The following is a 27,987-nucleotide window of genomic DNA, read 5'->3' as shown; positions in this document are numbered from 1 at the left end:
GCGGCGCGGCGCTCCTGCGCTCCCAGCATGCTCCGCGCCCCGCGGGACGCCGGCGGGCGGAGGAGCTGGCGGGAGGTGAGGCGCCATTTTTAAATTCCTCCAACCGGTGGCGGCCGCTGCCGGCTGAGCGGGGTGGGGTGTGAGGGGCAGGGCACCGCTGAGGCGGGGGCGGCCGGCCGGCTGGCCAGCCAGGCGTGCGGGCGGACTGCGGCCTTCCTGCTTGGGGCTTCACCTCGCGGGAGGCCCTTCCGCCTTTGCTGCCGTCCCGCTCGCTCCTCCCCTGGGCCGTTAGTTACGGAGCAGAGAGCTGCAAAGCCGGGAAGAGAGGTCGGCAGCCTGTCCCAGAGTGCGATCGTCTTTGTCTTGTGTCCTGTCTGGTGGTAACAGCCTGCTGCGGCCCCCGTTGGCTGGTCGTCGGCTGGTGGGTTTGGGAATCGCCCAGCACAAGCCCGGGTCGACAAAGTTCAGGGGTAGGAAGAGGCCGCTCACTGCCAGGCTTTCAGATGTTTACGTTTGCATGCTTTCTTTTCCACCAACGAACTTCAGCCTTGTGCAGTTTGACGATAATGGTTATTCTTCTGCACTTCTGGATGTGTGACACCCGTATTAGTGTTGTTCCTCTGACCAAGCTCCTACATCCATAGGAAAATGAACGCTCCTACGTCCATAGGAAAATGAACAGGAAAAATGTCATGGTGACTTACACGGCTCGCTTTGCCTTTCACGTGCTCTTTGTCCACATGCTGTAAGGTGCATATAATCATCTTTCTGCCTATGGGAGGTGTAGCATACATATACTAACATGAGACCTATGTCCTGTCTGAACATCTCTATTTTTAAATCAATGTGAAAGGGAAGTGATTTTTTCAGAAGAGCTTTGGTTGTGGACTGTAGAACTATTTGTGACAAACAGTCATCTGTATGCCTGAGTAAAACTTTGAATTAGATTCTAGTGAGTAAAAGTTTCTCATGTGTGTTTGAAGGTCTCTTATCATGAAAAAAACAGTGGAGAACATACATGGTATATGTAGACTAGCTGTTCTTGAGTACAGCTAGGTTTACCAACTGTAGCTCCCATACAAAATTTCAGTTTGATCAGTAATTGCTGTCAGTTTGAGTTAGTAGTGTATGTGGCTAAAGCAAAAACCTTAATCTGAAGTTAAGGTATAACCTTGTTTGTTGCTTTTCACCTAATGATTAACCGTATCTCTAGTGTAAGACAGAAACTGAAAGGGTGATACTGTGTGCCATGTGTAGGGATGGACGCTGAAATAATGTATGCTTAATTGTTGTTGGAATTTGTACTTTGAATGGTGTTGTGGAGGAAGTGATAGTAATTTGAATGAGATTGATGTCTTCTGTAATGTAGAAGTCATCAGATGTTCTCTAAAATTTCTGCACTTAGGCACGCAAAGGTATTAAGTGTTCATTTTCATTGGATTCTCTACAGTCATATCTGAGCAGTATCCAGATTATAGAACTTTCTGTAATAAAGGTTTTCATATTTGTATTTGATTTTTTTTCCCCCCCTATATATATATATATATATGTATTTAAGGTGATTGCTTTGGCTATTGCAAGTTGCTGATGGTGGATTAGTAGTATACAGACTGTTAAAGTAATGACAGGTATACTATCATATTTCTCAAATTATATGTAACTTTGTTTTGTTTTTTTATTCACTTGATGTTCATGGGAAGTCTGATCTCTCATGAGTGTGTTGTGTAGTCATTTAAGGTAGGATTTGTTTCACCTAACTTTGACTGTCTAAAAGCTAGGTATCTAGTGCAAGGCTGTGATTTCGTGAACATTTGAGCTCATGATGTGACAACTCTCTGCTCCTGAAAAAAGAAAGTCTTGCTGCTCCTCCTATTTACTTGGCTCTTTGTTCCTTTCTCCTAGCCAGTACCAGCTGCCTGCTTTCACTGGTGGTGTAGCTTGTTGGATTTTTTCCATGAGCTAGCATGACTCACTGACTTCACAGAAAAACTATTGAGTGTTTTCTGCTTGTTTAAGTGTGTTGGCTTCTTGAGTTAAATCAGTTCATGGAAGGGTTTGATGAATGACAAATCTAGGAATGGGGACGAAGAAAGGAGGAGTGGAACCTCCCATTCCTGGTGACAGCGAGCTCTTATATTGGATTACACTTTTTCGTTAGTTCATTGTCTAGTCTTACTGTACACTCTTAAGCAGGGATGAGAAGGGGTAGTGTTTGAAGAGTCACTTTCATGAGGCAGGCTGTGCTTGCTTTGAGTGTCTCGCTTATTCTTTCACACAAGTAGTTTATAGTTTCACAAGACCTTGGCTGATTCGATTAGAGAAAAAGAAAAGAAAGAGAGTATAAAGAGGTCTAGAGTTCTGACAGAAGCAGGCAAATGGATTAAACCATACATTGTGTGATACAGCTGTTTAGCTTTCAACAGATTTATTGAGAATTTTACTGCTTGAACAAAACATGGCAAAAGGCTAAATACTGTTAATTTTTTCATCAATAGTTGCAAAATTACATTCAATGTATCATCTGTTTAAAACAGTGTTCAAATATGATAAATGTATGTGTTTTAAGTGTGGCTGTGGTATGGAAAGCAGAGCCATGAGTGAGTTATATATGTCACCCAGATGAATTACCAATACATGCTGAAATAATGTAATTTGGTTATGCCAGGTAAGCTAGAAGGAAGCCTTGTTGTAAACAACATACAATAAAAATAAAAATTGTAATATAAATAAATAAAATTATATTAATATCTTCATATTTTTCTCTAAATGCAAGTATTCTCACCATTTTAAGTGCTCATAGCAAACAAAAAGTTAAAATAATACAGCTGAAAAATCTTGTAAAAGAAGAAAAGCCCTTTCATTATGTGTAGATATAAAGAAGAGAGAGATGTGAAGTAGGTCTTTAAGCAATGTTTCTCTCTGTATGAAAATAAACAATTGGAGAAGAAAGACAAAACAAAAGTGATTCTTGGAAATGTAACTGAGTTACTTCACTTAGCTAGATATTCTACATAAATATTGCTATTTTACCTAGTGAGTGTGCGTTTCCTAGGTTTCAGGCACCAATACCTTTTTATGTATACCTGCACAAAATGATGTTAAGATTTCATAGTATGAATTCAGGGCAACTGATACAAGTTTTCAGTTCTGTAAGATGACAAAATTTGGCAAATATATAGGTGGAGAATTAATTTTAGATATGATGTGGTTTTAGTTTCTTTAAAGTATGTTTTATGGTTCTCTACTTCTGGAACAGATCTCCAATAGAGGAAGAAGTTTTAACTAGTGTTCCTTTAAAGTATTTCTCAAAAATTATGGGTGTAGTCTTGTGTGATTTTGAAGATTATTTAAGGTCTGTTCATTGATTATGAGCAAATACTATAAGCCATACTATAAGCACATACAGAAGAAATTCTTGTTAGTAATATACTTACAATATTTGTAGCCCTAACTGATGTTGACTATTGACACTTCATTGCCAGGAATTATTTTATGATTTGGGGGGGAAAAAAAAGTTTTTTATTTGTAAGAATGTAAGTAGGTTAAGTATTACAAGTTGCTATTAATGATTTCGAGGAAAGAGCTCTCATGAAGTAATGAAATCTTTGTTATGTGTAGTTTGTTTCACAGTTGTCACCAGGAATGCAAATCATGAAATTTGCCACTAGATGTCCCTGCAGGCCAAAATAGTTTTGTTTCTTTAAATGCCTCTGCTTAGGTTTTTGCAGTCTGAAACAATTGTTTTGTAAGCTACAATTTTTTTCCCTCCGTTCTTTCCTTTTTTTCGTTTTCATGAGCTTTTCATGCAGATGAATACATGACCAGGTGTGTGTCTTGCTTTATAATTTGTGCACTTTTTGATAGTAGCAAAAGATGTGAGGAGAGAATATACTTCCCACCTGCAGCAGCTTGGAATTGAGGGTACAAAAGGTTGCATTTCCATTTATCTCTTTCTTTTGGTTGATGTGCTCTCAGAAAACGTGGCTTTTTGGTGTCTTTGACTTTATATCTGTTATGCCACTTCAGAATTACTTCTTACTCAAGTAAGCTGCAGGATTCAGACCCGACTTTAAATCCTGTGTTCCTAATTCTGAGCTTTGGCTTACAGTTTGATAGTTATATTTGGTACCTGTAGCTTATGAAAGCAAAGACCTGAGACAGGGAAAAGTACTATTGCCTGGTGGTTGTTTTTTTGTTTGGTTTTTTTTATTTCCTACAGTGATCATGATAACCCTGTTGGTATGCTTAGAAATTCTTAGGGATGTGCTGCCTTGGGTTTTCTCTGTGTACCAGAACTTTCTGTCCTCACATGGTTTATTGTCCTTAGGATCACTGACCAGTTCTCATACAGCTGTTGGTTTAACAATTGAAAATGTCTTTATATAGAGTTTGGAAATTGCTCTTGTCCTTTGTTTCTCAACAGCCAACGAAATTCAGGAATGAAAAATAGATACTGTATTGATTAGAACGTTCTTCAGAGCTTGTGTTATTAATGTTTGAAATTGGTTGTGTATATAGGACAGTCACTGAGGAGAATGTTCTTTATTGTGATTTCTTCTGCCTTATTCTCTCAGCAAATTTGGGTAAAGCAGAATACAAAGTTGCTGTTGTTGCTTTGCCTATACTAGTGTTGTAACTCTGGTAGATTTTCCTCTGACCTTTTCCCATCTTAGTGATGCAGGAAGGAAAAATGGGAAAGAAAACTTAAATGTAAGACTTTCTTGACATTATTATGTCTTTTAGTGGAATGGGTACTGACATGCAATGTTTATTTTCCTGTACGGAAGATAGATTTTCATCTTGCTTACAGTTCAGGGGTTTGTAAAATCAAATGGTAAGTGTTTAAGATAGATCTATGAAAGATTTAAAGAGTGGAGTGGTAGAAAACATTATATATTCAACTGTATATGTAAAGAAGGTGAGGTATTTACAGTGATGGTGGAGATTTAACAGTTTTCCTGTTTGAGTATTACTTTGTACAAAGTTACACTTTGTAACTTTGAATTACACTTTGTACACTGCAGCTATGGAGTTCTTAGGCATCAGTCCAGTTATGCTGAAAGCTAAAATGGCAGAGTAGTTGGTTTCAAAGCTTTGTAACTTCCCTAAAATTCAGTTAGAGTCCTCCCTCCCCCAGATCCTTTAGAAGTGTCAGTAATGATCAGATTAATACGTCTTGCTTCTAATATCGAAAAGAACTAATGAGGCATATTAGACTACTTCCCATTTCTCAGCATCTGTCAATTTGCAGCTTTCTCACACCAATCTGATATTGTCAAATGTGGCAAAACTCTTTTCTGGAAAGGTCACAAGAAACCACGAAATAAACTTTGAAAATGAGGAAGTGACATGTATCAATGATATATTTCAGGGCTGAACTTTGGGCAGGTATCTTCCAGACTGCCCATGAAAACTATTCTTCAGAGAGGGCTTGATAGGGATTCAACAGTGAGAATTATCTGCTCTTCTTCCAGCTGAAATAATGGTGTATTGAGTAGTACAACTTGTTAGGATAGTGTGATACACTGTAACTGTGATAAGTAGTAGTAAAAGCTATATGTGTCTGATGTCTGTGGCCTCTGCTTGAACTCTGGTTAACAAGGCATAACAAGGCATTACTAGCATCATAGTTTGATTCTCAGTGTACAGCATAAGTAAAAATAACATTTCATGTAATCTGTCAGATAGAAGTGTTTGTGCTTATTTTGTATTGACTCAAATAATCTCCATGTTTAAGTTTATTCTGTGCCCCTGGAAGGGCTATTACTTTTCAGGGCAGGCAGAACGAGCAGGGAAGAGTTGCCCTTTCAGTAGAGGTTTCTAACCTGTAAGGTTTCTAACCTTACAGCAGAGCCAGGATTCTTCTGTACTGAAAGCAAAAGCAGCGTGTGAAATCTTTGAACTGTGAATGTACTTGCTTGCTAATTACATGTCCTTGTATTTGTTCAGGTGACTTGATCATCTGGGATGCCAGCAGAAAAAGTGGATGGCATTGTAGATGAGTTATAAGTTAATTTTTATTTTGTCTTCTCCATACTCATTGTGAACAGTCATCATAAAATGGATGCTTTGGGCAGTCTCCTTCCTCCTGTGGTTGGAAATGGCGATACGGCTAATTCACAAGAATTACAAAAACTTCTGATTGATGAAAAAATGCGATGTGAACACCATAAAGCAAATTATCAGACTATAAAGGCAGAACATCTAAGGTACAGTAATTTAAACAGGTTTCTTCATTTGAGCTGTTAAAAGGTGAAGCTAACTGTTAGGTGGAAGGGATTTGTGTGTGTGTGTTAGCTATTTCTGTATTTAAGGACAGATTTGACCGTTGTTCATATTAGAAAATAAACAATTCAGAATACCTTAAGACATTGCAGATTATGTTTCTGCAATATTTTTTATGCTTGTAAATATGGGATAACTTTTCAGTATATTACAGGAACAGGATATTAATAGCTTAATTCTAACTTGGTATTTGTATGTTTGCTTCTGCACATGAGTTTTTTGAGCTTTAAGATCCAATTTTAGAGGGTGAATATAAAATAAATATGTATTTTATCTTGCAGATTACAGGAGGAATATACAAAATCACAAGATGAACTGAAGCGGTTGTTAGTTGAAAAGCAGACTGTACATGACAAATTTCAGTTTCTTCTTGCTGAATATCGAGAGGAGTTGCTGGGTAAAACACAAGAGCTAGAAAAACTAAAGATGCAGGTGAGATAATTTACTGGCAGAACTTAATATGACTTTTAATCCTGTAATAGGGCCATGCATATATTTCTGTTTGTAACATGTATATACCTAGCTTGAATATATTTCAGATATCTTGAAATTCACCCAACCCGAGTAATGTTTCTTTTCTAGAGTGACTATGGGTTGAAATTATTGTTTTCTTGTTTAACCGAATCTTCCAAATCCTGTTGTTATGTGCTATGTTAATAGTAAGACCCTCAGTCTTTTTTTGTACATGCTCTCCTGTTATGGGGAGAATCATCTGCCCTGGAGGATAACTTAGATGCCTAAACCTGTTAGGATAAGTGACTGGAAAAATAGATATTTGTTTCTCTTCGTGATGACAGCTTTCTTCATCTTAAAAAGAAAAAAAAACCCCACCAAACCACAAAAACAAACAAAATCCCCCCCAACGTTTAAGATAACTTGGATGACATTTTCTGTAACTGCTTGTTTCCTTAAACTAATGCAGGGACATGTTCTTAGGAAACAAATATAGCATCTAACAAAGGATCCCAGATTCCGAATGGAGGAGAAGTGCCTCAGTACCATAACTAGAATTAGTTTTCAGGGACTTCAGGTTACAGATAAGTGGAAGAAAAGTAGAATAAATTAGAGTATTTCACAGGTTGTGGATGAATTTTTTTTTAACACTTTTTCTTGGTAGATAGTTTGCTGTATTAACCATACCCAAGAAAACTTAACAAAATACCATGCAGCATGGAGCTTAAGGCAGGGAATCTTTCCTGATCTTAGTTTCATTTCAAACCAGTACCCATGTATCTGTTGGAAAACATGCATCTAATGTGTTTTACAAAGAACTGGTTTGGTATTGCTCATTTTGATTCTTTGGGGTTGGTTCATTTCTGTTTAAGTTTTTCCAAACGCTAATTCTTTATCTTTTATGTGAGACCACTTTTCCTTCCCCTCCTCCCCCACAAAAGAGATAAATCTCTTGGCAATTCAGCTTGAAATTTGTATTGCTCCTATCAGTAAATACTGACATTTTAAATGCTTTCTTTCTCTTCCCAGAACATTTTTAGTTCACTAATGTGATTTTTTGCTTCTGTAACTACTACTGAAAATTATTTAGAAAAACATAGAAAATGAAGCAGGATTCCTAAAATCGTATTTGAAATACTTTATTCCTGGCTATTTGTCCTATCACAGTGTAAATAAATGAATATGACTAGTTATTTATGATATGTTTCTGTCTTAAGGTGTTAACTCCTCAAAAATTAGAACTGTTAAAAGCACAAATACAGCAGGAATTGGAATCTCCTATGACAGAACGTTATCGGAAGCTAGAAAATGTAAGTACTAAGTATTGAAATTCTCTTTCATTTAGAGCAGTTTATAGTTGTTCCTAAAACCTTAGGAAATTAAAACTGAAAGGGGAGCAAAGTATGACATTCTTTTTCTGGTACTGTTGCCCCAGGCAATGAAGGTTGAAACCCTAGAAGAGGGAGAAGGAGGGATTTAGTTCATCAAATATAACTTGTGAAATGATAGGAACATTGCATGGACATTTGAAGGAGATAAATCTGAAAACTTCTCTGGTTGATGTTTTTGGTCTTTTTTTCTAACTTAGGAAGTGGAAAAATACAGAACAGAATATAACAAACTTCGTTATGAACATACTTTTCTGAAATCAGAATTTGAACATCAAAAGGAAGAACATGCACGTATTCTAGAAGAGAAGAAAATAAAATATGAAGCTGAGGTACATAGAATGTTACAGTAGCTTAAAACGTATCTGATGACAAAGCTGCTTGAACATTGTGAAAACGTTGGTACTTGATGGGTTGTCAGTTTGACACCATTTCATAATGTAGTGTTTGTTTCCGTTCTCTTAATTCTCAAAACACTTTTATGACTTAGCCTAAAGCTGTCTCTGTAGGTTTGTTCAGTGATGTGTTGCAATATCATTTGTGCTATTATAAGTAAGAATAGACTTGCCTTCTGATAAATGACAGCCAGTAGCTTTGCTTAATGCTTTTTTTAATTGCATTTGTGATGGAATTTGAGACATTACACTAATCTGAAATTAATAAGTTATCTGAGCAACTAATGTAAGTTTAGATTTTAAATTACTTATGTGGCAACTAATCCAAGAAGAAGGCAGCAGAAGAACTGTTAATACCAGACAAGGGTACATTTTGCAGCTAAGTTGGATTATGACAGTGGTGGTCAAAAGGATACTGAAAACTTTGGTAACTTTATTTCAGTTGTATTAACTCTTGAATAAATCATTCATGAATTTTCTGTTTCAGAATTGGACTTTCAAAATGTAGCTAAATAAATTGCCAGCTTATTTATGTTTTAAGTATATGCAGCAGTGTAAATGAGTGTTGCATATGTCATTTGCATATTCATTTAAGTGTTTGTCTGGGAGCATATATCCTAAGGTGCCAGATTTGAATGTATTAGTCCAAACGTGAGACACAAATGAAAGCAATCATCACTTTCAAAATCAATCCAAATTTGCAAATGCAATGCATTAAAAACAGAACAGTTGTCCTTCCCAGAGCTAAACCCACATGCTGCTTTACAGCCTGCCTCTCTTGTGGGCTTGTTGAGTTTGTGCTAGTCCTGTGGCTAATTAGCACACTTACAGAGAATGAAACTACCTTGAGCCCAGGGCACAATGTGATCTAGTTTCTCTCTCTTAGAGCCTTTTTAACCTTCCATGCCATTTAGCACAAAGAGGCTACAAAACCATCCGAATTCTTAAATGGGCATGGCTTGGGCATGTCATGCAATAAGTGTTTGAATCTCCTCCTAAAAGGGATTTGGAGGGCTTTTGCTGCAGAAATTGGCTTTGCTCCAGAGGGATCACTAATGCAACTTCTAAAAGCATTGCTGCAGAGCAGAGTTTGGACTAGTCTCCAAATATCAATATCTTTACTTTCTTACTCTTTTGCCCCCAGGATTACATTTAGTCCACATAACTCATTTTGAAGCACTAGAATCTTTATAATATGTTTGTTAGTTACAGTCTTGAGATTAGTTTGTACCTATCATACTACCTTGTAACAGAAAGGTTTTTGTTTTTGTTTTTACTTTTTTTGCTTTATTTTCTGTCTGACAGGGCCCACTCGTGTTGGCTGTCTTGAGTTACTAGCAGACTTGAGTTCTGTTGTGGTTATAGAATTGTGAAATCATAATATAAATTGGAAGATATGTCCTTCTTGTCCAACATCCTGCTTAAAATATTGAAATGTAATGAGATAGGATTGCTCAGGGCCATGTCCAGTTGAGTCTTGAATATCTGCGAGGATGGAGATTCCACAACCTTTCTGGGTAAACTATTCCAGTATTTAACCGTTTTCATGGTAAGCTTTTTTCATAACACCTAATTGGAATTTCACAAGTTCCAATTTGTTTCTGTTGCCTCTCTTCTCTGAGCTGAAGAGGCATAGTTCTCTCGGCCTGTCTTTATATGTCATGTTCCCCAGCCCCCTGACCATCTTGATGGCCATCCACTGGATGTGCTCCAGTTTGTCATTATTCTTAGTGTACTGGACACAAACTCCAGATGCAGTCTCACAAGTACTGGAAGGGGACAAAGGATCACTTCCCTGGATCTGCTAGCTATCCTTCTGCCAATCTGCCAGGATGCAGTTGGTCATCTTTGCTGCAAGGCTACTCTGCTGACTAATGTTCAATTTGTTGTCTACTAGGACCCCCAGATCCTTTTCCATGGAACTGCTTCCTAGGCAGTTGCCCCCAGCCTGTACTGTTGCATTGGGTTACTCCATCCCAGCTGCATGACTTGCTCTTGTTGAAGAGGTTCCGGTCAGCCCATTCCTCCAGCCTGTCCAGATCCCTCTGAATAGCAGTTCATTGACCATCTCCCCCCAGTTTGGTGTCACCCGCAAGCTTGCTGAAAGTGTACTCCATCCCATCATCCAGGTCACTAACGAGGACATCAATCAGTATTGGACCCTGTACTGATCTCAGAAAGACCCCACTAGTTACAGGCAGGCAGCTGGGCTTTGCACCACTGATCATCACTCTTTGAGCCTGGCAGCCCAGCCAGTTTTCCACCCACTTTATCATCCACTTTTCCAGCCTATATCTCACCAATTCGGTGAGAGAGAAGATTATGGGAGACTGTATCAAAGGCCTTGTTAAAATCAAGGTATACAAGATCCACTGCCCTCTCCTTGTCTGCAGTACTAGTCACCTCTTTCTAGAAAGCAGAGAAGTAGGTCAGGCATGATTTGCCCTTGGTAAACCCTGCTTTCCATCACCTTGTCTTTCATGTGTTTAGAAATGGCTTTTAAGAGGTTTTGCTTCATAACCTTCACAGAGACTGATGTGAAGCTGACTGTCCTGTAGTTATCTGGATCCTTCTTCTTGACCTTTTTGTTCTTCTTGATGATGGGTGTGCTATCTGCCTCTTTCCAGTCATCAGGAACCTTCTCTGATCGCCATGACTTTTACAAGATGATAGAGAATAGCCTTGCAATAATACCAGTGAGCTCCTTCAAAATGCTTGGGTCCATTCCAAGGACTTGTGTGTGTCCAGTGGATCAAATGATCCCTAACGTTTTCTTCCTCTACTCTGGGTACTGCTTTACTCCCACAGACTGCTAGGGGGCTCAGGGACATCTGAGGCCCAAGGACAAGCCTTATCAGTGAAAACGGAAGCAAAAAAGGCACTAAAGAATGGGTGTGTTGATTTTTCCTACTCTAAAAAAGAAAATAAATGTGAATGCAGTTTCTTAGTGTTTTAAATGCACATTGCTGCTCTTTCCTTAATTGTCAACTGCTGTATTTGTTGCTGCCTGACACCTAACCAATGTAAAAGCATTTATTTTTCTGATTAACAACTATCAGATTGCAAGGCTGGATAAAGATAAAGAAGAACTCCATAATCAGCTGCTTAGTGTTGATCCCACGAGGGACAGTAAACGTGTGGAGGCACTGTCTAGAGAAAAGGCACAACTGTATCAGAAATTAAAAGGCCTAGAAGCAGAAGTAGCAGAACTAAGAGCAGAAAGAGACAATTGTGGTGTGCAAGCAGAAAATGTTCAAAGAGTGCAAGTACGACAGTTAGCTGAGATGCAGGCTATGACAAGGTCTCTAGAGGTAAGATTTTTTTTTTTTTTTAAAATTATGCCTCCTGGTACAGTGTAGTGAGAGCAACACTTGGCCTGATAGAACTGTCACTGAAGTCACTGATAATTTTGCCATTGACTCCACAATTTGAATTTGTACATTTCAGATTTAAAAACAAATTGTAAGTGCATTGGGAGTCCTGTACTGCCAATTCAACTTTGGAAAGGTGGAGAGCTCAACTGAGAGATTCTGTTGAATGATCTCCGTTCTAAACATGCGAGTGCTATCCATGTTTGCAGTCGATAAGATGCTCATGTCAGCACTTGTCACTTGGCTGGAGTTAGAAACTGATGATAATATGTTAAGAATCTGCTACAGTAAATTTTCTGTTCTTTTAAAAAATGTCATATGATGCTCCCCTATTTCTTTAATCCTTTCCTCATGTGTCGTCTTTCTTGCCTACCTGTGTCTCTCCTTTCTCCAACACATTACTGCAGTTGTTTAGTTCTTGGCTGTTGCTCTCCCTTAAAGGACCTTTGGTATTTCTGGCCTGTTGTATATTTCCCAGGATTCCACTGTATTCCTCATCTGTGGTCTTCAGTCCTCCTGTCAGTTCTTGCTATCTCTCTAGGTAGTGAGTCTTTCCATGTAGATTTCTCACACAGTTGCAGCATACAGGTAGATGGTTCATTTTCCTTTTTACTGTTATTAGTGCTGTATACCTTTGTTACAAAATGCTCTGATCACCACTTAAAAAGAAAAGTGCTGTAATATTCTTAATTTAGAAAACTTAAAAAAAAAAAGTCCTGGTGGAAATAGGTCAGTTTGGAAAAAAGAAGGTGAGATCATAGGTTAGGTTACCTTTTTGATACTTAGTAAAGCTCAGGGCCTTGAGTCTATAATACAGTAATTGCATTTTGTTTCCTCTCCATGATGCTAGTTCTTCAGTTAGTATAACTGCATAGGCCAACACATGACATGTTTTTGAGCAGCACTTATAGTCATATTGGTGTTTACAGCCCAGTAATTGACTGGTTGGAATACCTGCTGCCTCCTAACCAAGTCAGATTACCTCTGCCTCTTGTGAAGTAGGATTGAAAATGTGTGAGATTCTGTGCAGGCGGTGTTAGTAAAAACAGTTGTGACTTTTAAGTAAAATTCAAGACCGTTGTTGTATTGGAACATGTTGTTGAGCAAAGATAAATATTTATATATTATTATATAATATAAAGGGTGGTTCATATCTGAAAGCTCAGATCAATTGAACCTTTCAAGTGAATAGCAAGAGACAGCCCTGCTCCAAAAATCTTACAAACACCTTATTTATTCAAGGCAGAAAAGAAGTCTGCTGAACTACAGATTGATCGAATTGAGAAAGAACTGCGGATGAGTCATGAGCAAAACATTCTCTTAACTAGCAAACTTCACAAATCTGAACGAGAAGTCAATTCCTTAGCTGCTAAAGTAAGTGCTTTTATGATCTGAAATAAATTTTTCCTATCCTGTTATGTTTAAGTTTTTCTATTTAAATTTTACATTAAGAATAAAGTAACAATGTCTTCTGCTGTGACTTAAAATAGGTTTGGAATTTTTTTCCCAATTTCAGTTGGAAGATATAGAATATGTGACTTTACAGGAAAAATATCATCCCTAAAAGTATCTCTAAAGATTGAGGTTTTGCTCTTTTTATTTCATTTTCTATATGTTTTTTCTAAACAGAACAGGCATTGAAGAGGTGTCTTTATATTCATGTTTTTAGTACTGAGGAAAATAGCCAGCCTTATTTTATGGAACAAGCATTACTTTTTCATAAAGTGTGTAAAGTGCAATAGAGCTTTAAATTGATTTTTTTTTTTTCCCTTTTTTGTTTTTAATGGAGCTATGGCTTCTGGAGATCTTAAAAAGTATCCTCTGAATGGGCTGTGTTAGCTGCAGGAAGCAAGCTGCATTAGAATCACCTGCGGAGATTTAGGTTATATTGGAAGCAGGATAGTCACATTAGCATAGCGTTCTTCTTGGACTAATGCCAGCATAGCTTGTACAGAAACATTTCTGTACAGCACTGCATCATATCATTTTAAGTAGATCATTGTCTTGGAACATGTTTGAGTATCTTAGTTGTTGGGCTGGCACCAGATATTAGAGGTTTTGTCCTGTGTTTGTATGCTTTTTTTTTTTTTTGAGATCTTAGAGAAATTTCTAGAAAAATACTTAAGAAAAAAAAGATCAGAAAGTTTCAAGTTTAGGGAAAACCTGGAAGTGCTTAAGAAACTTGACATCACTGTTTAGTATTTCAGCATAATTAGGTTAGTATGGATGCCAGATTCAGAGTTTTATCTGGTTGCAGTGACTTCTCAGCTACACAACTTAAAAAAGACAGATCGTTAATGCAATTTCATATGTGATTATTTGAATAAAGAAGAAAATTCGAAACACTAGTAAACTGTTTTACCTTCAAATGTTGCAGAATACTTACACTGCTTTATGTAAATTTAAGTCAGTATACTAGTCCTAATGAAATAGTTAGTTGGGTAAATATTAGCTTTCTGCTGTCTCTTATTCTGTCCTTTCTGGAGAGGATACTGGGTAATAAATTTTTATCACATCTATCAGTTCCTGATAGCAAATTTAATCCCCTGTGTTTTCTTGCCTTTCTGGAGAGGCTTTAGTTAGTTCTGAACTAACTGTAAAGCCAGTAACTTCAGTCTTGTATATCTAGCTGAATGCAGAATTATTTTAAGCTCTCAGTTGACCTAAAGCTATTGTGCATTTCTGAATATACTTTCCAAAATAACACTGGCATGTGCTTTGTATGGGTATGGCAGTTAATATTGTCATAATATGCCTCAAGAAAGATATAATACAGGAAGAAAACTTTAACTTCTACCATAGTTGTTCTTTAACAATCTCAGATTTAATTCAAAACAGGCTTTACAGTGCACATTTATGAGTGAAGTATTTCATTTTGGTCCTTACTCCAAAAAAGTTCTAATTTACCGTAGGAGTAGGATATACCTGTACCAGTGTTTAAAGCCTCTTTATACAATGTGTCATACTTATCTCACATGAATAATAAATAGGAGGGGAAAACTTCTGTTAAACATTTTTTTTTAATCAATTGTCTATCAGAATATATAGAAGATTGTTACAGTCTTTACTGTTTGTATCAACTGGTATCCTCTGCTCACCTCCATAAGTAGGAGAAAATGTAAATGTTCAGTGGTGTTTCTTGAAGGGAGGAAAGCAGAAACTAATTTCTATACTAACCTCCACCCCCTTCTGCACCCACTCAAACTTATTCCTGACCACAGGTGCACACATTTGTCTTCCGGATTTTGTGCCTTAAAAAAGCCACCTTAAATCTTTGCAAGTTGCCCTGAAATGTTCTCAACTTAGTATTTAAGCAACCAAATCCACCGTGTAGTTACTTAATAAGCTACTATGTCATTCTTAACCTTTTGCCACTTGTATGTGCTAGCAGGTTGTAATTACATTTGTCATTGTGAATGGATTTTCATTATAAGTGCTTTCCTCTAGATATTTAATTCTCATTGACCGTGTAATTACTGCGTACAAATGCCTAAACTATAGAAAGTTTCCATGCAAGCAGTAATTGTCTTTGATTTGATGTTCTTAAAGCTCCTGCTTTTATGAGGCCATTTGATGTGTATGTCACAGTCGTAGAGAAGTATTTGATTTAAAATGCACTTTAAAACTGTGAAGACCTGGATTTTGAGAAAGTACTGTAGCACTCCAGGAGGTCAGGGGGACTATTAGTAGTTATTATATTTGAAATATAACCTGAGCTCTCTGTTGACTTAAAGTTATCCTGCATTTCTGAATATACTTTCCAAAATAACACTGACATGCGCTTTCACAATATTTGAAATTACTTGGGGGAGCAATTGATAATCTGGTTTTGTGTATCACTGTTTTGTTCTACTTGGGGAGATTAAATTTAACTTTATTTTAGCTTGACTCTGAGGGATCTTTAGTCAGAAGTGAAGTATGTGTAAACTGACATGCTAATGCTTCAGGGTCTTATGCAATTTGGATCAGTGTCGTAATAAGATTATTTCTAATGAGTAGTCTTTTCAGAAGTACCCCAATATTTGGAGGCTAGCTTGTAGAACTTATAGTATTTACTCAGAAACCAAGTTTTCACAGGCAATCCTGCGCATCTGTGCATATATCACCAAGGCTTCTTAAAAGAGTAACTTTTCTACACTGTAGCTTGTAATAACTGGCTGGTTAAAGATGAAATACATGTCAATAGTCAGATAGCCTGGTTCCTGGAATATATGTTGTTTGAGCACTTTAATTTTTTTTTTAATCAGGGAATACATAAAACTTGCATTTCAAGATGACTGACAACTAATTCGGTAATCTTTAGTCTGTGACTTGAAGAATTAATAAAAACCTGTAATAGCACTGATTATGATTTAAGGAATCAGATCATGTCAATAGCTTTAGTGTTACAGTATCTATATAATCACCATTAAAAATTATCTACGAGAGTGGATATTCTGGATTGGCTTCAGGAAAGCAGTGGGTGAAAAAAAATATTTAAGGTATGTTTAAAATAATCGTAGTCCATGATTATTTGGCAGCTTTTCTTGTTAGCAAACTATCATATGAAAAACTTAGAGTAAAGCTGTGAATATATATATATTTATTTTAGTTGTTTTTTGTTTTTTTTCTAATTCATAGGTAGAAGAACTTAAACATTCACATAAATTGGAAGTAACAAATGTCAAACTGGAGGCAGCAAGAACAAAGAGTGAGGTAGAAAGAGAGAGAAACAAGATTCAAAGTGAAATGGATGGTAAAATGTGCAGTTAACTTATAATGATTTATTTTTTAACATCTAGTTAGAATACTACAATTATTTTTCCTCCAAACATTCTCCAGCAGCCTTTACCTTCTACTTCCAGTCTAGGTCATAGATCTGGCAACTAATTTTCTATCTGAAATAACTGTGTTGTTTCACTTGGTCTACTAGGTTAAGAAGAACAGTTACAGAACAATTCTGCATTTATGTAAATTAGTGAATTGGTGATACAATTTGAGCATAATCTGTTTCAAATCATGTATTTCATATGGTTATTTTTTCTATTATTGCCAAATTCTAGAGTCTTTCACACTCTGCTTGAAACCTTAATGTACCATAGGGCTTCAGTGGTTGTTTTGTTTTCTGATTCTATGTCCGTGGAATTGATAACAACTGGGTAAGGCTGCCATGTGAAACAAAATACAGTTTCTAGCTTGTTCTTTGAAGAAAACTGGCAATGTTCTAAGCTACCTAATATAGCTGAGTACGTAGGCAACTTGAAATAGCTTTCTAGAGTGAAAAGGCCAAAGCTTTCTAGTACTAGTTATGTGTTGATGATTTAAATCACTACACAGCTTTTAAGTGGACTGTCCTCACCAATTTGCCATAACCCCAAAATAGTACCTTTGTCTTCCTGGAACAGTTGTTTCTGTTCACTTGCTTTAATATTAAAGTTCTTTAAGAGGAACTAAAAAGTGGTGTTTTCTGTATTGACAATGCACTTACAGTATATTGCAAACTAAAAGTGTTGGACCCTATGAAATATGAAACTAAATACAGGCAAGATTTAAGCTAACCTGAACTTGCTGTGGAATCTAGTCTGCATCACCGAATTAGCTAAATAACCAGGAGTCATTGTTATAGCACGTTGGCTTATTTGCCAGTGAACACAGGTGTCTTGGTCACAAGGTTTTAATTTGTCTCTTTTGTCCCTGCCTATAGAGTCATAATTTTAGAATTGCTTCATTTGGTAATATGAGTGGATTAAAATGTGAGATTTGTTGTAGCCAGGTTACTACAGTTTCACTGGTAACCAGTTACTGTTTACCATAAACTTTTCCATAAAACAAACAAACAAAAAAACCCCAACAAATTTTCTTGCTTGACCTTTTCATAGCTATTGTGGAACACTTCTCTCCCTCCTTCCCTCCTTCCCTCTCTCTCAATCCAGACACAACTCTATAGCAGAAATTGCTTTAGAGTTTAAATCTATAATAATATCAACTGTTTAATTACTTTTGTATATTAAAGTAATAAACCTTCATAGACAGAGATTCCAGTGTAATGGTTACTCTTCCAAAGTTCTTGAAATGTTGCTGTTACACTAAGAAAGGCCATGTCTCTTCTGTTTTTTTTTTTTTTCTCCCCATTCATTCATTCTATCATGTGAATTGTGATTTTTAGCTCCCTTTTATCAATTTATAAAGCTATTTTAGTACTGGATTTCATCAGGTTGATATCAATAATGACATTTTAACTTTTTTTAATGTATAATGCAGGATTGCTGTCAGACAAGGAAATTCTTAAGGCAGCTGTTGAACGTCATAAGGTGCTTTTAGTAGAAAAGGATCGGGAGCTAATTCGTAAAGTGCAAGCTGCCAAAGAGGAAGTTTTTGAAAAAATTGCAGCCTTACAGGATGAAAAGTATGTTTGTTGATTTACTGCTCAACTTCTAAAAGAGGAGTGTTTTGAGTAACTTTGAAAAATGTCATTCTTAGCAACTAAATACTTCTGGCATTTTTTCATGATTCTTTTGTGCATGTTGAATAATGTCTCAGGTTAGAACTCGAGAACAGATTAGCTGATCTAGAGAAGATGAAACTGGAACAAGATACTTGGAGACAATCTGAAAAGGATCAGTATGAAGAGAAACTACGTGTTGTACAGATGGCAGAAGAGTCTAGCAAAAAGGAACTTCAGCGTTTGCGGTAGCGTGGTTTTTCTAACCTTAACACAAATTTCTCATCCCTGCCCCCCCCCCCAGTTTCTTCACAATAGTCAGTATAAAAGTTTACTATTCATAGATACACAAATGTTCATTATGGTAAATTAAACAAAATTATCTTTTGTATTGTGTAAAAAGAAGGCAGAATTAAAAAATGTGCTGTTTAAAAAAAAAAAACAAACCTAACATTTTTCATCCAAACCTTTAAAAATTATATGATTTTAATGAACATTTTAAAGATATAATTTTGCACTACTCATGTTTGTTAAAATTGGGCCCATGTTGGCTGCTGGCATAGCCCCAGCGTTAGAGTAAATAATTTCTCTTTCCACAATTACTGATATGGTGCCATTGGCAAACTGGGACCCTAATACAATATCTCTTTGAGTTCATTATTACAGTTCTTAGTGAAGTTGTTTTACTATAGTATTTGTATGAAGGTCAGTATGATGAAATGAGAAGAAGTCATACTCCAAAAGCAAACAAATCAACGTCTTTCTTACTCCTATATGAATTCTAATAATCAATAAAAATGTATTTTTAATCATTGTTTAGTTACATATTTATCAGCCTTTCAAAGTATGCAATATATTCTATTGTCAGACTGATTTGTCCTAACTAATATCTATATTTTAATTAGATAAAAATAAGGATGTCTTATACAATTTTAGATTAAAAATTCAACAGCAAGCTATTCAGACAGAGGAGTTGGAAGAAAAGAAACGTGAAAGTGCTGATCTGAAACAGGTAAGGTTTTATTCCATTGTGATGTTTTATAGAGAAATACAATCTTTCCTGCAGTTACCATGTCCAGTGTTTGAAGATTAGATTGAATTTTGAAGGCTTTTTTTCCTGAGTGGCAAAATGCATACAACAGATATTTAAAAGTGAAAGTGTTCGGAAATCAGTCATGCTTTCCTGGACCTTTATAGATGGATTACAGCTTTTAGCTTCATGCATATTGTGGGTACCAAGGATTTCAAAGCTGAATGTTTATAGACTGGTATATTGAATATGGTTATGCACTATTTAACTGGAGATTCAGTTTCCATGGAGACTTATAAATTGTTTCTAGGTAATGCTTTGCATTTACACTGCATCTCTCATCTGAGGTTCTTCAAGTGCTTAACAGATGTTTCATAAATGAATAAACTAGTGTAAAGAGGTATATTTCTATTGCAGAGTGAATTGATGGCAGTGTTGAAAATAAAACCTAATTCTTTTAACTCCTGCTTGCCCATGATGTTATATTTAGTAGGTAGGAACATAGCTGTGCATCAATGTAGTCTGCAAGCTGTGTGCACTTGAAGTTCAAGGCAATATTTGTTTTTCCTCCAGAAATCAGAAACTGGGGTATCTGAGTGTGCATATGGGGAGAGGAAAAGGAAAGGGAAATCATCCTTCCCATGTGCTGCTGGCTGCAGAGGTTGGACTTTTCAGACTCTGTACTTACTTGTTTTTGTGAACTGGTTGGTACAGCCACTGCGGGCTGTAACGCACTGTGCATTATGAGAGGGAAGGGTCTGGGCAGCTCCACAGCTCAGCTACTAAATGTTGTGTGGTGCTCTAGTTCTGCCCCCTGGGGCTTAATGTCAGGTTTCTTAAGTTTTGGGGGACACATCATCGACTGACGACTCCTGCCTCCCTTTCTCTTTCTCATTTTAACTACAATAGAAAACCTTCCTTGTCTAGTAGTGATTTACTGTAAAGCTTCTGGAGAAGCTGTTGAGTAAGGAGAAAAGGAACAAATAAGAAAGGCTTATGAAAAGCTAATGCAGCCAGTTGGTGTCTGCATTTTGCTCTATCTCAGTGTTTCAAAATTAATGTAGTTATTTGCATACCTTCTCAAATGGAAAAATTTCATTTCTTTGTAGCAAATGCACAACATGCAACTCCAGCTTGCCTCACTTTCTCAATCAGAAAATGATTTATTGGAGTCTAATCAGAAGCTGAAGGAAATAATAGAAAGATTGAAACAAGAATGTCAACATGCAAGGACTCAGGCAGAAAAAGCTCAACTGGAAACAGAGAAGTAATTTTTTTCTTCTTTTTGGCTTTACTTTTCATATTGCTTGTATTCCTTTCATGTGGATTACTTACTATGGATTGTAGATTCTGAATAATGTCTGAAATTAAAAATGAAGAGGAAAAATTGGACAAGTGTAAAAAATGGCTATACCTTCTGTTATGCTTGTGGTAACTTCAAAAATAGGAGTTCATTTCCATTCATGTCTATTACAATTCTTGACTAGTGAAATACACTATTTTTATAAAATGAGATCCTATTTATATTGAAGTGGATCCAGAGTTTCACACGCAGTTCTTTTAAGAGTGTTTGAGCTTTGATAAGGTTTCAGGGACTCAGTCTGTATATGTGTGTATATACTTTTTTCCTCTCCCACTAGATCCTTTTAGCTGATACGGGGCAAATAAAAGCTTGTTGGATACCTTCTAGTAGCTCTCATCAAAATTAAAAATAATCACGTTCCTTTTTTGCACGAGCTTGACCACATACAATCAAAATATGTTAATAAATGCTGAAGGAAACCAAATCTTGTTCAGAGCCCATACAGTAATGAACGCTTTCCTGGAATTTAAAGATTGATTTATCAGTCTGAAATGGCCAAGTAATATTTCCTAGACTAATAACCAACTACATGTCTAATTTGTACTGGATTATTGTGTGGTGGTTTTTTTTAAAAGTCAGCATCCTAGATTAAATAGAAAACTTCCAAGAGGTACAATGTAGCATTTTTTTTGTTTTCACTATGCTACAAATTGGTACTGCAATTGCTGCTTTGTCATTGGTTTAAGTATTGCTTTTCAGCCTAACATTTGAAGAAATTACTGCATTGGGATTGCAGAATATGTTCAGTTGTCAGTAGCATGTTAAATGCGTTGGATGTTTACTTTAGGAAGGTGTATTCATATTTTGAGTGAGATTGTCACTGTTATTTGAGTGAGACCGTCAGTGCCATTTACATATTTATGGACCATAGACCAGTCAGGAGTAGGTTTTCCTGGGAAGGCAGCGGAAGGAACTTGGCAGTCCTCAGAGATCATTGTAAAAGTACGTAGATAACGGGAGACGCACCAAGGCTGACACTGCAGAAATTAAGCAGCTTCGCAGCCTACATGCAAGTCCTCCAGGTCTGTCCTACTATTACCCTGGGAACTTTGGGACGTGTTTCCATTCTTTCTCTGACTCTGTGGCTGATAGGACTTCCTTCTTCAGCTCATTAATTCTTAGGAGCTTGAACACCAAGAGTTAAGTTGCACCAAAGCAACTTGGCTTAAAGAGGAAGTGAAATAAGGGCCAAAAGGTAAGAAAGCCTAAGATAAAAAGTTTCAGATAAATAAAATAATGCCAGTGAGCCATAAGTAGGCAAAGCAGCTGCCTGCCTGGCTGTGTCAATCTTAGGCTTGGAAATGAAAATGTGAAATGATAAAAAGGGCTGAAGGCAAACTATGAGACCGATATAGATCAGAGATGAGCTCAGACAGGCACTTGTTAAGCATTTCAGGAAGAGTGTTAGTGGCATTTAAAAAAAAAAAAAAAAAAACAAACAAACAAACAAAAAACTCATGGCATTTTTAACCACTGTCTTAGCTGAAATTCTTTTACTGTTAAGCAGTGCTTTGAGAAAGCTCTTTGGTTCCTGGGTAGTAGTAGTTACTTACAGTCAACAGCAAGGTACAAACCACACTGGGTGTACTATGTGTGACGGGTACCGAGTGGGCTAGGATCCTGGTTCTGATATGAGAGTGGATGACTCCTAATACTTCTACTGTGGGGAAGGGAAATTGTTCGGTGAGAAATTTACAGAGATTCATTCAGAGTCGCTGTAGGGAAACTGCATCAGCCCAGGACTGGAGTGGTATGGGTGCACTGATACCAAGCCTTGGACTGCATTTCTTAAAAACAGCTGCACAGGATCTCACCATTTGATTTTTTTTTTTTTTTTTTTTTTTAATAGTAATGTAGTTAAATATGCAGTTAGTTCTAGCCTACTTCGACCGACAATGCAGATAGCCCAAACAAACAAGGCAGCAGAAAGAAACTGGCTCCTTTCCTATCCACTGCTAGAGAACAGAGCCTAATGGTATGTTTTACCATGCAAAGGCCTAAACAGATAACATATGGTGGTGGTGGTGTGCGTTCAGCTGGAATGTTGTCTAGGAACCATATCAGTGGGAGCTTCCTGTTGTGTTGGCGTTTGTTCTGGTCTTGAGCACACATTAGTCAAGTCTGTACTTCTCTGTTACAGAGGCATAGTAGACCGCACAGGGCAGCAACCTATTCTGTTACATCTTACCTCCCAAACAGGGCAGGCAGTTGTCAGCTCTTCTGACAACTGATGTTTGGCATAGCTGTTTACTGTTGTGTTCCAGTGTGATTATTTGAGCTAAATTTAGAAATTTTCCATGGATGGTTTGGCAACATGCCAAACCAGCAAACAGCCTACAATTAATTAGCTTCTTGGAATCAGTTTTCAAAATATGCCTCATAGTTGAACAAAACCTAGGATATGTTAATGCACAGGTTCCATTTTCATGAATCTGGAGCACAATCGAATTTAAATCGGATCCTTCAAGTATATAAAGGTAGGAATTGTGAGAAGATGCATCTATTTTAAGAGCCTTGAGGCATTAATCGAATGCACTGCTTTGTCTGTATAACCTCTTAATCTTTTTACCTGATGTTTTCAAAGGACTTTAGAATACAAACGTATAGAATGGCTGGAGGAGAAGCATATGCTTACTCAGCGCATCACAGAGAAAGAAGAGAAATACAACGAAGTGAAGAACAAGCTATGTCGAGCTGCTGTTGCTCAGAAAAAGGCACGTTGATTCTTCCTTTATGAATGATCCAGCTTATGAAAAGTTCAGCTTTACTTTGGCCAGCTAGAATTGTTTTATTATTAAGAGTTTATTTGCAATCTACTGAATATAGTAACAAAACATATCAGTTCTTCAAGATTAGCATAGAAATAGGTTGAAGTGATATGCAAAAGAATATTACAGCCAACAACTTTGTTATAATGCCATCAAAGATTTTGTGAGGCTTTTTGCACGCGCGCATGTGTATATGTGTGTGTATGGTTATTTAAGAGGTGGACTCCTTAATTAGTAAGGATGATGTTTTGGATACCAGACAAATTATGATCTGCTTTTCCTTGATGGACTATTAAAATTTTATATCTTCTCCTAAGCTTGCTTTTTATGAAATAACTTGAAAGGAAAAGCTGATTGTTTATAAAAGCTCAAGACTAATTGACAGTTTTATACATTGGACATATACAGATTATGAAACCTACCAGTAGCTTTTAAGGTTGTTAAAAGTTGAGGTCAACATAAAAAAGCATACTTTTTTTGGTCATGTTTATACGTATTTATACATGGTCATCTAAAGAATATTAATTTTGTAATTCTCAAATACAGTTAGTGTTTGTTAGTACAGTTGGTCACTGACCAACGAGTGACTGACAGCTGTGCATCTTTCAGTCACAGCTATGGATCATTTCTCACCTCTTTTGTTTCCCACCATGGTGATTCAGAACCTTCAAACAAGACAGCACTTCTTAAGGAAGGAAAATCCTAAAAACTGTCACAGCTTTGAAACTATATGCAGTGTAGATTTAATTTTTACAGTATCTAATCTATCAAGGCATTACTTAGCTCTGTTTGAAATGTCTGTTTGACAGAGAAAGACTCTCAATGATAATAAACAAAGGAGGATGCAAGAGAAACTAGAACTTTTGGAAGCCAAGATAGAAGAGCTAGAAAAAGAAAATCAGGTGCTAAATAGGTAATAAACTTTGCTTTTTCTTAGCTCGAAAAATGATACATGCCCAAGATCTGACTTACAAATATGAAGTAATTTTGAAGATACATGACACTTAGTTTAGAAACTGGAGTCCAACCTAATGACATTTTCAGCATTAGAATTCGTTGAATGGAATCCATTTCGGATGGACAGCTAAGAGTTTGAGACAACTGCAGGGCTGTCTCTTCAGGAAGAAATGGAGGAAAAGTATCTGATACACAGTTGCAGGAATCCCTTCAAAAGAAGGAAGTATGTAAAAGGAGGTGTGGCAGTGAAGCAGTGTTAAGACTTGAAAGTACAATATGTGAAAAATGGAAGATGGGAAAGAAAAAGACTTCAGAATTGCAAGAGAAACAGGCTTAGCATCCTCTTTGAAAGATAAGTGATATTTTTCTCTTCCTTCAGTACCTATGGAGGGCTTGATTCAAATAATTAATTTAATGCGGCTCCTGTGGTTCACTACTGTGAATGCTATTAAAAGCTTAATTTATTCCATGTAAATTCTAACCTGTAATACAGCAGACAGCTTAATGTGTAGAGGGACTTTTAGGTAGACATTTAGGTGAAAGAATATACACAGGTCTTCCACCTTCCAGTTTTTCTGGTACATAGTTTTCCTTTGTAGGCATAATAAACAGCAGAGTACTCGTGGAGAGGTATGTTTCTGTGTTGGGATAATAAAGATTTTGAGCAATAAGGAATCTCTTACTCCCTAGGCAGAATGTTTCCTACGAAGAATATGCACGCCTCCAGAAGAGACTAAAGGACTTGCAACGTAGACACAATGAATTCCGGAGTTTAATTCTGAATCCTAACATACCGTCACTCAATCCAGTCAGTGTAATGTCATCGTCTGCCTTGCCTCCTGGGCCTGAAGCGTCCTTCCCACTTCTTCAGGTGGTGATGTATTACAAGTTGTGAAAAAAATGCAACAAAAGAGGGTACTAGAGCAGTCCTTCGTTACAGACCTTAGTCTTAAGGAAGGAGTATTTGAACAGAGGAGGGAAACTTTGAGGAATGCTTCTAGTGGTGTTCCCTTCCTCGCAATAGGAAGGAGTTCTTGAAAGACAAACAGTCCATTACAGAATGTAACAAACGGGCAGTTTTAACCCGGTTCTCTGTACTTTGTCCTTCTCCCGAGAGGCTTTAAATGGCTCCCTCTGGGCAAGAAATACTGTAGTGGTGTTCTCACACCATGGTTTCATTATTAAAAAGCAGTATTGCTGCTCTTGATTTCTTGTGTGGTTAAAAGTTTTACTTACTCTGGTGAGCTTCTGAGGGTGAAACTCTCTCTGGCTTAGGTTGACCAGGCTGACTTTACAGATTCTTGGTAACTGAGACCTCAGGTCTGCGTGCCTCTTCATCTGAGAGGAGGAACGCCTGCAGGCGTATTTCTTGCTGATGCTGTTTGTGAATGCCAGAACAATACCCGCAAAACATTGAGGAGTAAAATGTAATGAATGAGGATATTTTGGACTTCACAATTTTTATTTTAAAATCATTAATTAATAAGAAAATGAAATTATTGCCCATTTTGGTCCCTCGTAGGTGTGCAAAATGTAATAGAGCCACTTTTTTTTTTTTTTAATTTCAAGGAGGAACAGCATCAAAGAGAGCTCTCCCTGCTTCGCAAGCGGTTAGAAGAACTAGAAACCACACAGAGAAAACAGCTGCAAGACCTTGGACCATCTAGAGAGCGAGTAATGGTGGGTGCGCACAGGGACTTGGCTAGAAACAAGATCGTTGGAGAGGGCGATGCACAAAGTGAGGACTCCAAATAAAATCTGCAGACTCCACATGCTGTTAGTTTTCAATAGCTTATCCTTTGTACGTGCTTTTAATATTTTGCCAAAAACATGCTTGTATGTGCCTGAATAGCATAAAATGTATTCTGCATAGTTTTGTATTTATTTTTGATAGACTGTCATAAGTTATCAAATATAATGGTTCAAAACAAAAGCATTGAAAGATTAACTATGTCTTGAAATGTTTTTATATAAATGACGTAAAATTATTGGGAAGTCAAAACATGAAATAATCTCATCACATGAAACTTTCAAAAACATTTGTCAAGGTTTGGGTTGTGCTGATGGTTAAAATAAAAGTTAAAATCAATTTAAAAAAAAAAATCCTTTAAAATTTAGGTGGTAATATCCTCTTACTCCTGCAGTGTAGAAGTTACCGTATCACTGTGGAGTTTTGCTGGGTTGCTGTTTTGATTGTTAACAATGCTGTAATCCATATTTGGACTGTTACTTTGAAGTTCCCATGCAGATAGAGAGGATGAAATGAAATTGAAAAAGTGCTGAAAACTTTTATGTGCTACCCTTGACAGTGTGCCTCTTGTATTTTTATAACAGGAATAAGCAATAATTGGGTTTTTAATATAATGTAGTAGACATGAAGTATAACAAATTGCCTTCACATTATGAAAATGTAAGTTTGTATTTGTTGCTACTGTAATTTGTTTACTTAACTACAATAAAATTATTTATTCAAGGTTGAATGTATTTCTTTAAAATCTTTGTTATCATTATCAGTTCATTATCAGTTCAGTAACAGAAACTTGTAAAGGATCAATTCATATTTTTTTAACTGATAGTGAAAACTTTCCTGGAAGTCTAGGGATGATTTTATTTTCTGTGTGTGTGTTTGTTTGTTTAAATACTGCAGTGAAAGTATGAGACAGTTGAGATAGGCAGTGCGATTTCTTTTACTAGCTTAACCAGTATTGTTATTAGACAGTATTGTTATTAGGTAGTAACAGACAGCTGAGTAACTACATTGCATATGGTGACACTGTCATTGATTCAACTTTTCTCTCCAGAGGCTGCATTTTTGATCTTCCATACCGTAGGTAAGATTTCTTGGGGAATTTGTTAGACTTCTCTGAGGAGAGCACTGTAACTGCTAGAAGTAACAGAAGCTATTTCTACTGTCTTCTGCAGGATTAATTTGGAAGAAGTAACTATCTGTGCCTGAGCGCCAGCTTTGCCAAATGTAAAGTTCATTTTGGTTCATTCTGGTTTGTGGGCTCCCTTTCCCAGTCTGACTCGGGCTCTTTGCGTGACAGCTAAGTTCCTGTCCCTGCAGCAGAATGGTTATCAGGTTATCCTCGTTTTTAACATTTTTAGCTTTTTAAAAGTATCATCGGCCTCAGCGCCTTAAAGCAATGAAGCTGTAGCGTGGCTCCTGAAGGCTGTGTGGAGGCGTAGCAGCACTGCACCTCCAGCCTGCCTCTGGCCTGCCGCTGCTTCCCAGAGGTGGGAAGGCTGCCGGGAATCCCCCTCCCTGCCCCGGGCCCTGCAGGGAGGTGGCTGCTCAGCAGCTGCTGGGTTTCAGGCCAGTGCCTCTCCGCCCCCGGCATCAGCTGCACCCTACCTTCCTTTTCTGTACTTCCCAACTTCAGAGTGACGGCGGTGGTCTGTAACACGCAGCGTTTGCCCGTGTGGCTCTGCCTCGGAGCCTCGCGGGGCTGGAACTGCAGTAGTCTTCCTCAGCTGGCGCCAGTCAGCGTCTTCCACCCGGTTCCTTGCGTGACCTTGGCGTTGCTACAAGCTGTGCGTGCTTGCTTGTAACCAT

General features: G+C 37.3%; 1 protein-coding gene across 5 annotated transcripts; it reads left to right on the top strand.

Annotated features, from left to right (window-relative positions):
* On the top strand, positions 1-26,640 carry CEP83 (centrosomal protein 83). 5 transcript variants are annotated; one of them, XM_075497169.1, is made up of 16 exons: positions 1-75; positions 5,950-6,209; positions 6,567-6,717; positions 7,956-8,048; positions 8,327-8,458; positions 11,581-11,832; positions 13,135-13,266; positions 16,513-16,627; positions 18,133-18,277; positions 18,412-18,561; positions 19,250-19,325; positions 20,453-20,610; positions 23,291-23,420; positions 24,284-24,387; positions 25,122-25,302; positions 26,001-26,640. In XM_075497169.1, exons 2-16 carry the CDS (start codon positions 6,061-6,063, stop codon positions 26,184-26,186), a joined length of 2,154 nt encoding a protein of 717 aa, XP_075353284.1. In that variant the 5' UTR covers positions 1-75; positions 5,950-6,060; the 3' UTR covers positions 26,187-26,640. The 5 variants fall into 5 exon arrangements, 4 of the variants coding, with proteins under 4 accessions (XP_075353284.1, XP_075353301.1, XP_075353290.1 ...); XM_075497162.1 differs by lacking the exon at positions 1-75 and adding an exon at positions 513-750; XR_012774979.1 differs by lacking the exons at positions 1-75; positions 24,284-24,387 and adding an exon at positions 511-750 and having other exon boundaries at positions 23,291-23,424; positions 25,126-25,302; positions 26,001-26,139.
* Positions 26,641-27,987: the final 1,347 nt, after the last annotated feature.

Source organism: Mycteria americana, chromosome 1 (assembly GCF_035582795.1).
Source record: "Mycteria americana isolate JAX WOST 10 ecotype Jacksonville Zoo and Gardens chromosome 1, USCA_MyAme_1.0, whole genome shotgun sequence".
In the NCBI taxonomy this organism is placed as follows: Eukaryota; Metazoa; Chordata; class Aves; order Ciconiiformes; family Ciconiidae; genus Mycteria; species Mycteria americana.
Note: the sequence above shows the minus strand (reverse complement) of the source record. Positions and strands in the feature narration are given on the sequence as shown.

Coding starts and splice junctions, on each gene's coding strand:
- CEP83 (XM_075497169.1), top strand. CDS start 6,061: ATGGATGCTTTGGGCAGTCTCCTTCCTCCTGTGGTTGGAAATGGCGAT. Junction 6,210..6,566: donor ATAAAGGCAGAACATCTAAG/GTACAGTAATTT, acceptor TTTATCTTGCAG/ATTACAGGAGGAATATACAA. Junction 16,628..18,132: donor GATTCAAAGTGAAATGGATG/GTAAAATGTGCA, acceptor TGTATAATGCAG/GATTGCTGTCAGACAAGGAA.